At 44.7% G+C, this 12212-nt stretch overlaps 1 protein-coding gene across 1 annotated transcript; it reads right to left on the bottom strand.

The window, feature by feature from the left end:
* Positions 1 to 8829: 8829 nt before the first annotated feature.
* On the bottom strand, positions 8830 to 10128 carry LOC134286368 (uncharacterized). The gene has a single exon (XM_062847980.1). The coding sequence runs from the start codon at positions 10126 to 10128 to the stop codon at positions 8830 to 8832; it is 1299 nt and encodes a 432-aa protein (XP_062703964.1).
* Positions 10129 to 12212: the final 2084 nt, after the last annotated feature.

Genomic DNA, 12212 nt, shown 5'->3' with positions numbered 1-12212 from the left:
GTGTAACATACGATGCCGTCTGAAATAGGCTTCTTTCCAGATAACCAGATGTCCATTATCCACTCTTCCCGGGAAGGGAATTTCGTGGAAAATGTCCTATATGGAAAATTACAAGCAATTGTAAAATCACTTGGAGCAAGAACAATTTTGTCCCAATTCACCAAAAGTGAAAACAACGAGGTGTGTGTTGATGTGCGGTTCACAGGAGTTTCCTCTAGTAGACCGAGTACCCATAGACGGTAAGTGCAAGAAAGTGTTTCTTGTTTGAGATGAATGTGTAGTGGGGCAACGTCAAAGAGAACTTCAAGCGATGCCGTGGGAGTTGAAGAGAACGCTCCAGACATCGCCATTAAGCACATCCTTTGGAGATGGCCTAATTTTGATTGGACCGTTCTCACTTCGCCCTTTTGCCACCACACAAGACATCCATAAGCCAATATTGGTCGATCCACAGTTGTGTAAATCCATTTGATATACTTGGGTTTTAGACCCCAAGTTGTACCAAAAGTACGCCGGTTCTTGATTCTGAACTCAATGTGAGGTGTCCAGGAAAGCTTGGAATCAAGAATGACTCCAACGTACTTTACCTGTTCAGTCACATCGATTTCAGAATCAAAGAGACGCAAAGGTCGAAGGGGCTGTCCATAAACCACGTGGTCATGTGGGGGGGGGGGGGAGGGGGTTCGACCGATGAGCATTTTGTATGGACGAATAAAAAATTTTGTATTGGCAAATGACCACGCGGGGGGGGGGGCTGAGAAGTCCCAAAAAAATGACCACGTGGTTTATGGACAGCCCCGAACGCCATTACGGTTCCGCCTTTCCGTAAAAAGAACAATAGATGTTTTACTCGGATCAACCGAAAGGCCATATTGGCGACACCAACCCTTAACTACCTGAAATGCGCTTTCCATCAGGTCTAAAAGGGTGGTGATACACATACCAACTAACAATGCTAGGTAGTCGTCGGCAAAACCATAAGTAGGAAAACCGCTATTATTGAGTTGCCTCAATAGCGTATCTGCTACGAAATTCCACAAAAGCGGTGATGAGACTCCCCCTTGGGGGCATCCACAAACACTCAATTTCCTAATCCCTGCTAGACGCAATGTCGAGAAGAGATATCGGTTTTTGAGCATTTGATGAATCCAATTGAAAATCATTGGAGATATACCATGAATCCGTGCGGCTTCCAATAAGGCATCGAAAGGCGCGTTGTCAAAGGCACCCTCGATATCTAAAAAAAACACCCAGACAAGACTCCTTTTGGCCGAATGCTTTCTCGATATCGTAAACAGAGTCACAGTGAACTAACCAGATTGGTAGGCATATTGGTTCACATGAAGAGGCACGTTGGCCAGATGAACATCACGGATGTGATGATCCACAATGCGTTCTAAGCATTTCAGAAGAAAAGAGGTCAAACTGATAGATCTGAAACTCTTTGCTTCTTCATACGACGCACGACCCACTTTTGGAATAAACTTTACAGTAATATCCCGCCAGGATATGGGAATATACCCTGTAGCAAAACTGCAAACAAGTGGTTTTTTCGAAACATGTTTGAAATAATCAAATCCCTTCTGAAGCAAAATAGGATAAATCCCAGGAGATTTGAAAGTTGCAAAGCTATTAAGAGCCCACTCAATCGATTCTACAGTTACAATACTCCGAGCCGAAGCCAGGGAATCGTAACTACAAGAAAAGACATCAGGTTCATCCGAAGATGTTATATCCACACATTCAGAGAAGTGTTTGCTGAATAAGCATTCCAGAACTTCCTCATCAGAGGAAGTCAGATCGCCATTTGGCAAACGAAGTTCGTTCACTCGGAAATCCTTAGATTTTGCAAGGATTTTATTTAACCGACTGACTTCACTCAAGCTGGAAACATTTGTACAAAGGCTTTTCCAGCCGGATCGTTCAGCAGACCGGAGAGCTTTCCTGTAGGCCTTGCGAGCCGACCTGAAAGCCTCTGAACCAGCCGAACGTCGTCTGTTCCAACTCTTTCTACATTGTTTCCTGAGTTTCGCCAGATCAGAGTTCCACCAAGGATTTCCTCTTGTGATCTTCACAGACCGTAGAGGGCATGCTTCTTCAAAAGCTTCCATGATGAAGGTCGTTGTAGTGTCAACGTTCATTTCATTTATTTAGTATTACATCAAATTCAAGATAAAACTGAATCAACAATATGTCTCCATAATACACGGTTCGTGGCTGCCGCTCTCCATACTCGGTCGCGCCCGATGCTCGCCAAGTTACGCACCACCTGTTCCGCCCATCGTGCTCTCTGCGCTCCACGCCTTCTTGTGCCAACCGGATCAGTTGCAAACACCAGCTTTACAGGGTTGTTGTCCGGCATTCTTGCAAGATGCCCTGCTCACCGTATCCTTCCGGCTTTGGTCACCTTCTGGATGCTGGGTTCGCCGTAAAGTGCAGCGAGCTCGTGGTTCATTCTTCTCCGCCACACACCGTTCTCCTGTACACCGCCGAAGATCGTCCTTAGCACGCGTCGCTCGAAAACTCCGAGTGCTTGCAGGTCCTCCTCGAGTATGGTCCATGTCTCGTGCCCGTAGAGGATTACCGGTCTTATTAGCGTTTTGTACATGGTGCATTTGGTGCGTGGGTGAATCTTTTTCGACCGCAGTTTCTTCTGGAGCCCGTAGTAGGCCCGACTTCCGCTGATGATGCGCCTCCTAATTTCACGGCTCACATTGTTGTCAGCCGTCAGTAAGGATCCGAGGTAGACGAATTCCTCCACCACCTCGAAAGTATCCCCGTCTATCGTAACATTACTACCCAGACGGATCCGGTCGTTTTTGGTTCCGCCTACCAGCATGTAATTTGTTTTTGAGGCATTCACCACCAGTCCGACCTTTGCTGCTTCACGTTTCAGGCGGGTGTACAGCTCTGCCACCGTTCCAAATGTTCTGGCAATAATGTCCATGTCGTCCGCAAAGCACACGAATTGTCCGGATTTTGTGGAAATCGTTCCCCGGCTGTTGAGCCCGGCTCGTCGCATCACACCTTCCAGAGCGATGTTGAAGAGTAGGCATGAGAGTCCATCACCTTGTCGCAGTCCCCGGCGAGGTTCGAATGAACTAGATAGTTCACCCGAAACCCTTACGCAGTTTTGCACACCGTCCATCGTTGCTTTAATCAGTCTAGTCAGCTTCCCAGGAAAGCCGTTTTCGTCCATGATTCTCCATAGCTCTGCGCGGTCGATACTGTCGTATGCCGCTTTGAAGTCGATGAACAGGTTATGCGTTGAGCTTCTGATAGAGCTTCCGTGTTTCTTGGGAACGGCACAGCAGTTCCATTTCTTCACACTCCGCTTCTTCCAGGCGGCGCTTTTTCTCCCGAAAGAGGCGAGTCTGCTGTTTCCGCTTCTGTTTATAACGTTTCACGTTCTGTCGAGTTCCTTGCTGCAGCATTACCACCCTCGCTGCATTCTTCTCCTCCAAAACCGTTCTTCACTCTTCGTCGAACCATTCGTTCCGTCCATTCCGTTCCACGTACCCGATGGTGCTCTCAGCTGCGTCGTTGATGGCTGCTTTCACTGTACTCCAGCAGTCCTCTAGAGGGGCCTCATCGAGCTCGCCCTCGTCTGGCAACGCAGCTTCGAAATTCTGCGCGTATGCTGAGGCGACATCCGGTTGCTTCAGTCGCTCTAGGTTGTACCGTGGCGGTCGCCGGTACCGTACATTGTTGATGACGGAGAGTTTTGGGCGCAGTTTGACCATCACCAGATAGTGGTCGGAGTCGATGTTGGCGCCACGATAGGTCCTGACGTCGATAATGTCGGAGAAGTGCCGTCCGTCAATCAGAACGTGGTCGATTTGAGATTCCGTCTACTGTGGTGATCTCCAGGTGTAACGATAAGGGAGGCTGTGTTGGAAAAAGGTGCTACGTATGGCCATATTTTTGGAGGCGGCGAAATCAATGAGTCGTAGGCCGTTTTCGTTCGTCTGCTGGTGGGCGCTAAACTTACCAATCGTCGGTCTGAATTCCTCCTCCTGGCCTACGTGGGCGTTCAAATCACCTATGATGATCTTGACGTCGTGGCTTGGGCAGCGTTCGTACTCACGTTCGAGCTGCGCGTAAAATGCGTCCTTGTCATCATCAGTACTTCCGGAGTGTGGGCTGTGCACGTTTATTATGCTGAAGTTGAAGAATCGGCCTTTGATCCTCAACCTGTACATTCTATCGTCGATCGGTCACCAACCGATCACGCGCCTCTGCATATCACCCATCACGATGAAAGCTGTTCCCAGCTTGCGTGTGTTGCCGCAGCTCTGGTAGATGGTATGGTTACCTCTAAACGTTCGCACCATGGATCCTGTCCAACACACCTCCTGCAGCGCTACGATGCCGAACCCGCGGTGCTTCAGTAGATCAGCGAGTATGCGGGTGCTCCCAATGAAGTTGAGAGATCGGCAGTTCCACGTACCGAGTTTCCAATCGCAAGTCCTTTTTGTTCGCTGGGGTCGTTGCCGTTGGTCTCGGTTCGTATTATTCTGTTGCTGATTTTCCGTTACAATGTTTTTTTTACGGCTGGCTCGTAGGGCCTGACACCAACCCCCTACTTTCCGGAGGACCATAGTGCACAGTTGAGCTTAGAGTCCTTCCCTGGCACTCGGACGTAGATCAGCCGCCCCTAACATGGGGATCAGACGCTGTTTGAGCCGCTCCTCCTGGAGAACAGACGCTCAGGTTTACCGAAGCAAACCCCCCCCTTCCCTGTCAGCCTGCGACCAAAGTTCCCACCGGGGTTGGTTACCCGATCTTCCCTAAGGTTGCTCATAGTTTCCGGCCGGTACCGCGTGGAGGTGGGGATAGGAGTTGCTGGGCATAGGCTAGTGGATCACAATGGGATTTGAATTGCGCAGCATACCCAGCCTTTACCGTGCGGTCCGTACCCGACTAGAAAAATATATCAACTTTATAACACATTGTGTTATGATGTTATGAAATTTTTCTATAACTCATTATGTTATAAACTAGATGCAGGATGATGTTAAAATAACTAAAATTGTAACAAAGAGTACACCGGTCTAATCAAAATAATAACCTATTTTGTTATAATCAGATCAAAATTATAACACAATATGATATAAATTTTAGCATCAAGAAAACTATTTTCTATCATATTTTGATACAATTGTGTAAAATGATGTTCTGGGTGTAAAATAATCAAAACCAAATTATTTCACAGTGTGTTATGAACAACATTTATAACATAATATGATACAATTGAGTTATAATTTTTTTAAACACCAAAGATGTTAAACATGATTACATCACAATGAGTTATACATATCATGGTTTGTTATAATTATGTTATATTTTTGTTAGAATCTTCTAGTCGGGTAGTGTCAACGGCATCATCTAAATCACTTGGAGTGTCAATGGATGGTGAGTATCCATGAAATTTGGCCGCAAGCAAATCAGTAAAAAGATCCCAGTTTGTTGACCGAGGATTCCTGAAACGCAATGTTTGCGAAGTAACATTTAAATGTTCAAAAAAGATATAGCGATGAAGTACAGTATGCGATGACTTGTTTGAAAGCATCCGTAGGGGATGGTTCATCATGTGGTAAATAAACCGAACAATAGACGTATTTCCTGTTGAGGTTTCCAACAGATACATCAACTGTGATAGCACATACATCTCTGGTGGTTAGTTCAGAGATGAGTGTAGCAACTATTGCGTTGTTGACAAACACACAATCTCGAGGCATGACACGCGAGTTTGCCATTTCATGTTTACTGAAAGTAGCAAAAACCGGGTTCACAAGGCTTAGATAGAAATTTTCCTTACTAAAGTAAGGTTCTCGTACCAAGTCCACTTGGGCTGTACCATTTTGCATAAGTCTGCAAAGATTGATCGTTGCTGTTCTTTTATGCTGAAGATTGATCTGAGCTATCCTAACCGTAGCCACTACCCAAACTGGGTAAGATTAAACTCTTCGCAACAACAGTACAACAAAGAACAGCAACAATAAAACCAAATCGGTATCGATTGGAAAACGCCAAAGGCGAGGATACACAGAATACACTGTATAAATCGCATAATGCGAAACCATGTAGGTGAAAATTGGTGAATGTTAATTACATTCACGCGGTGAATGTTAATTACATTCACGCTGTGGAGAGTTGCCTCCACAGCTCGCTCACGACTTTGGTATGCGTGTGCGATCCCAATGTTATTCGGCAAACTTTCAGATAAAACTACAAGGTTAAATTCATCCATACATTGTTTTTCGATAGCATGCTTCTGAACTGAGATATAGCAAGTGAATGTAAATCTTTGCAAATGAATGGTCGCATCCCTGGCCGCATCACATCATGAACAGGTGATCCCTAAACCTGTTTAGTGGGCTTTTACCACCGGAACATGCTATCCGTAGTCAGGGATGCCACATATACAGATTTTTCTGTAACCATACAGATTTTCTCGCAGCTTTTCATACAGAATGCTGTAGGTGGGGGTAAGACGGACCACTGACTAGTTCTGTCACTTAAGAGCTGAAATTTGACTTTCTTTTACGATTAACTAAATCTTCTTATCAGTTGATGATTATTGAATCACTCCATGAGAGAATACATATGTCAAAAGTGCAAAAATTTTCAATCATTTACCAGGCTACACGCTTATGTGCTGGGATCTAATTTTGAGGCGACAATAAATAAGCTTTTTAACATTAAATTGCTAAGTTTTTGCATTTTATTTTGAGTTTCCCAGTAGTTTTAAACTGTTCCGTCCTATACACAACGAAATTCAGGTCAATTTCATGGATTATGAATAACGGTGGTGGAATGAATATTTTGCGTTGTGTGGGGGTAAAGACGGTCCGCCTTGAGGGTGGGTAAGACGGACAGTGTTGGGATTACTTTGATAGTGCCATAAGAAACACATTAAAACCCACACATTGTTCACAGATTGAAATCTATATGGAGTACAAAAATGATTGTGGAAACCGTATAAAACATTTCATATTGATTTTTTGTTCAAAAATTCATTATATTAGAATTTTTGTTGTTGGAACAGTTTGAACTTTGTAAAATTACCAGAGCATTGCATACTGTTAGGCGTTTATCTGTCTATAGAGGTTTCCAATTTACAAAATAGATTTTAATTTGCAAAAACACGTTTCGCTAAGAGATTTAAGGCCAAATTTAGATTCTACTATGATTGATCTACCGAATACAAAAGGCCACAAACATCATTTAACACAATTAGAGGCGTATTAGCTAAATTTCCAAACGTGTCCATCTTACCCACTCTACCGGTCCGTCTTACCCACACTATTGAAAAACATACATATGGAGATCACTTTTTAAATATCCTAAAAGTCATGGAAAATCAAATTTTATTGCAAAATCGGCTTGCAGACTGTAAATTACCTTAGTTGAAGTATATAGTATGGAGATAAAATTTTAATTATCGCATTGTTTACACTGTCAAAACAGAGTGTTTCCTAAACATGTCCGTCTTACCCCCACCCCCCCTATACCAATATTACAGATTTTTGGGAATTATACAGATTATACAGATTTTTCTGAAACTTACAGAATTTCAAACAGATTTTCCGCGAAATCTTACAGATTTTGTACAGATTTTTGACAAAAAAATGGTGATACAGATTATAAAAATTTTGAAAGGCAAAATACAGATTTAAATGTGGCAACCAGAGTTTAAAATTTTCATTTTCAATGAGTGAAATTCAACGTGAATTTTGAAAATTCTCAACTGAGGGATCAAAATGAAATTCATTTTGGTGAATGAATTTTTTCACCTATTCATTCATTTGTCTGTCACTGACAATTTTCACTGTGAAATATAACTGGACCGTAACTCCCGATTATACTTCCAATCACCTCAAAACTTGTGTATAGTAGTTAATAAAAATATTAATTATCTTCACTATTTGTCCAATAAGTCGGATTATGCGTCGGTTACCAGAAATTGGACATTTTACGACGCGCGAAAAAAATATTCGTGACGGAGAATTGAATGAAAAAAGAGAGGCATTCAGCTGACAATGAATGTGGCCCAACACGAATGAAAAAATGAGAATGTCAATCTTCACTTTCAATCTTCGATTTTTTTACTCTCTGGTGGCAACACTGTCCGTAGTGTTATTCTTAGCCATTTGAAGCAACCGCTACCGACACTACACAGCTGTCTAGGCTGATCAAGAAAAGAAGTTAATTTTGATGATTAACTTCATACGGGCTCGAACAGCCAAAGAGTTCGGACTAAAAAAATATTTATATTCAGCCTTACGGTCTAATTATATAGGGTATTGGATCCCTTCTTAAGCATGTGGCTCCCATTTTCATCCTACGAAAAACAAAGGATTGAAGCGCTGGCGCTGTTTGTTTTGTTTCTTATTTTTGTATTTTTGTTAGAAGTGAGCACCCATTAAAACAAAAAGAACGGAATCAATCGGTGCCTGTTGGTGTGATTTGTCCTTTCGGATGCCTTTGAGCAACTCGCTTCTTACTGAGTGTCGCTAAAGCTGTAATTTGTATATTTTACTGTTTGAGTTCACAATCTTTTTAACATATGTACAGGTACTTACTACTTAGTGTCCGAAATAATTTCACCACACACAGAACACTATATTAATGAGAATTCAATTTAGCGAATCTAAAAATATACAGATTAATGTAATACAATTTCAATACATGAAAATAAAGAAAAAATACATTTTATAACTTCTGTAGCCTTCAATTAAATTTTGCAAATCATTTCAATGACAGTTCTTAAATGATACGTCACCCCTGACAGCTTGACACCTGTTACCTCGATCAGTAAGGAGCTTACATCGACTGCATGTCGAGGGGTCCGCAACATCCTCCCCCACGTGTCGACAGAACTTCCGGTTCGGCGTCACTCATGGTTCCAATCTCCAGTAAGGCCAACTTGGTTACTGGCCGGTTACGTAATACTGACCCATCTGAAGTACGCACATCTGCACGCCTTGGTATACTGTCTCGTCCCGGATATGTCTTCACTATACGACCCCTGAGCCACCGATTTCTCATCCCCTCATTCGCAATCACCACCAAGTCACCCTCCTTAACATGACGGACATCGTGGAACCATTTAGTTCGCCGCGTTATGGTTGGCTGGTACTCCTTCAACCACCGTCGCCAGAAGTTATCCAAAGTGTGCTGTATTTGGTTCCAGCTTCCCTTTAATGCCATACCCACGTCCACTGGTGTCTTTTCCAGTTGTTTGACCCCACTGGAGTTTAGCATCAGGAAGTGGTTCGGCGTCAGTGATTCGTCATCCTCGCTCTCGATTGGCACAAACGTTAGAGGACGCGAGTTTATCATGTGCTCGGCTTCGGCAAGAAACGTTGTCAATGACTCCTCATCGAGTTTACGTTCATGCGGCAGCACACCCAAAACGACTTTAACCGACCGGATCATTCTTTCCCAACATCCCCCCATGTGTGGGGCGGCCGGTGGGTTGAACTTCCACTGCGTCTGCTGATCCGTAAAGGTGCTGCTGAGTTCAACGTCGATTCGCTTAATCTCGTCCATCAATTCGCGGCTAGCGCCAATAAAGTTTGTTCCACGATCCGAGTAGAATTCCACTGGAGCCCCTCTGCGCGCGATGAATCTACGTATTGCCTTCTTGCACGAATCTGTTGACAAGCTGCTCACTACTTCCAGATGAATAGCCCGGGTTACCAAGCATGTAAACAAAGCGACCCATCTTTTCGCCGTAGATCGCCCAATTTTTACGAAATAAGGCCCGAAGTAATCAACTCCGGAGTAGGTAAAGGGTCGCTTGAATGGTGTCAATCTAGCTTGTGGCAACGGTCCCATTTTCGGAGGCGCAGGAACGGCCTTGTACACCTGACACCACATGCAACGCTTCCTGGCTGCTCGAACTTGAACCCTCACACTTGGTACGTGGAATCTTTGGCGAACTTCGTTGACCACGGTCTCGTTGTTGGCATGCCGAAATTTGCGATGGTACCAGTCTATCAGCAACGTTGTAACGATGTGTTTCTTCGATAGAATAATGGGATACTTCGCATCGTAGGCTGCGTAGTCGCTGTGAACAGTTCGACCATCTATACGAAGAATTCCGTCTTCATCTATCATTGGTGACAGTTTCGCAAGTGGGCTTCTTTTTTCCAGTCTCTTCGATTTTGTCTTATCAGCTTGAGAATTGTACTTCAATGTTGCTACTTCATCCGGATAGGCATCAGACTGCACAAGCTTCCAGAGTGTACGTTCCGCTCGCTAAAGTTCAAATGATGTGAGTCCTCCTATTGTTCCAGGTTCCTTCTTGCAGCGTCGCCTCAAATTCTCCGCAAATCGGTGTACGTACGCGACGCACCGTAGCAGTCGCTCCCATTTCGAAAAATTATCGAATTTCACCAACGGCCTTGCAAGAAAGTGGCTGAAATTGTAAGCTGGTCGGAGCTCCTCGTCAATTTCGTTCACCTCGGATCGACAGTCCTTTGGCCACTCTCGTTGATCGTCGTACAGAAACATTGGTCCTACCATAATTCTGCTATCCGGTTCGAATGATGGACCTCTACCCCACTTCGTGGCCTCGTCAGCGACGTTGAGTCTTGTTGGAACCCACCGCCATTCTTCTACCGTTGACAAGCTCAAAATCTCACTGATGCGGAATGCCACGAACTGACGGTAACGACGAGGATCTGCTCGGATCCAGGAAAGGACAGTTCCGGCATCACTATGAAGGAAAGTCTGCTGAATCTCCAAGGAATGATTTTCGATGATCGTTCGCTTCTACCGCGCTCCTATCACTGCTGCCATCAGTTCTAGACGAGGGATAGATAGCGGTTTGAGCGGTGCTACCTTGGTTTTCGACGCCACCAAACAGCAACGAACTCTTTCTCTGTCGACTATACGGAAATACGCGCATGCGGCAAAGGCTTGTTCGCTCGCGTCCACAAAGATGTGAAGTTGCAGTGACCGATAGCTTGGGGAACGTCCATAAATTATGTCACGCAAAAATCGGCCATTTTCAACCCCCCCTCCCCCCTATGTCACACTTTTTGTATGGGACCTCTAAAACTTTTGTATGGGTTGTCACACTTTTCTGAACCCCCCCTCCCCCCTCAAAGCGTGACGTAATTTATGGACGTTCCCTTGTTGGATCATACCCCGGAAAGTAGCAGCGGGGAATCCTAACGTCACTCATCTTTAGCAATATTTCTAACCACAGCTTCCATCAGCTGAACACGTCCTGAGGAACCTTTTGATCCCAGTCGATTCCAGCCCTCCAGACATCTTGAATGAGAATCTTTCCGTGGATGACAAACGCCGCAACAAGTCCGAGAGGATCGTAGATGCTCATCACTACTCGCAGCATTTCTCTTTTGGAAGGCACCAGAACATCTTCGATGAGAATCCGAATATCGCGACGAAAGTTTAGCGTGAAGGTGAAAACATCCGCGTCCGGTAACCAGGCAATTCCCAACAGACGTTCAGCTTGGTCCTCTCCGATGAAGCTTTTCACTACTGCTGGATTGGTTTCCTCAATTCGCAACAAGTACGGAATGGTCATTAGAGATCCAGTTTCGGATGAAGAAACCCCCTGCGGCGTGAACTTTTGCTACTTCCAAAGCCAACTCCGCTGCTTCTTCAGGTGTATCGAGACTATCGAGGTAGTCATTGACATAGTGCTTCTTTTTAATCGCGTCGGCTGCTCGGGGATGTGTTTCTTCGTGTTCTTCGGCGTTTTTGTTTTTCACGAACTGCGATTGCACTGGAGAACATGTTGCGCCGAAGATGGCGACGTCCATCACCATGGTTTCCATAGGTAGATCCGGTGTATCCCTCCACTTGTATAGTTGTGCACTGCGGTCTTCCTTCTGAATGAGTATTTGGTGGAACATCTCCATGATATCCGCGCATATAGCCACCTGCCTTTCGCGGAATCCGAACATCACTCTCAATAACGGCGCGTGTAGATCCGGACCGCTCAACAACTCGGTGTTTAGTGAGACGCCTTCGACCTTGGCAGCCGCGTCCCAAATAAGCCTAACCTTTCCTGGTTTCTTAGGGTTTAATACCACTCCTAGTGGCAAGAACCATGAACGTCGACGGTCGAACTCTGCTAACTCTTCATTGGTTGCTTTATGTGTATAGCCTTTTTCCTGCATCTCCGCTATCTGTCGGCGAACGGTGTTGTACAGGTCTGGGTCTTTACT

This window comes from Aedes albopictus, chromosome 2, assembly GCF_035046485.1.
Source record: "Aedes albopictus strain Foshan chromosome 2, AalbF5, whole genome shotgun sequence".
Classification (NCBI taxonomy): domain Eukaryota; kingdom Metazoa; phylum Arthropoda; class Insecta; order Diptera; family Culicidae; genus Aedes; species Aedes albopictus.
Note: the sequence above shows the minus strand (reverse complement) of the source record. Positions and strands in the feature narration are given on the sequence as shown.

Coding starts and splice junctions, on each gene's coding strand:
- LOC134286368 (XM_062847980.1), bottom strand. CDS start 10,128: ATGATAGATGAAGACGGAATTCTTCGTATAGATGGTCGAACTGTTCAC.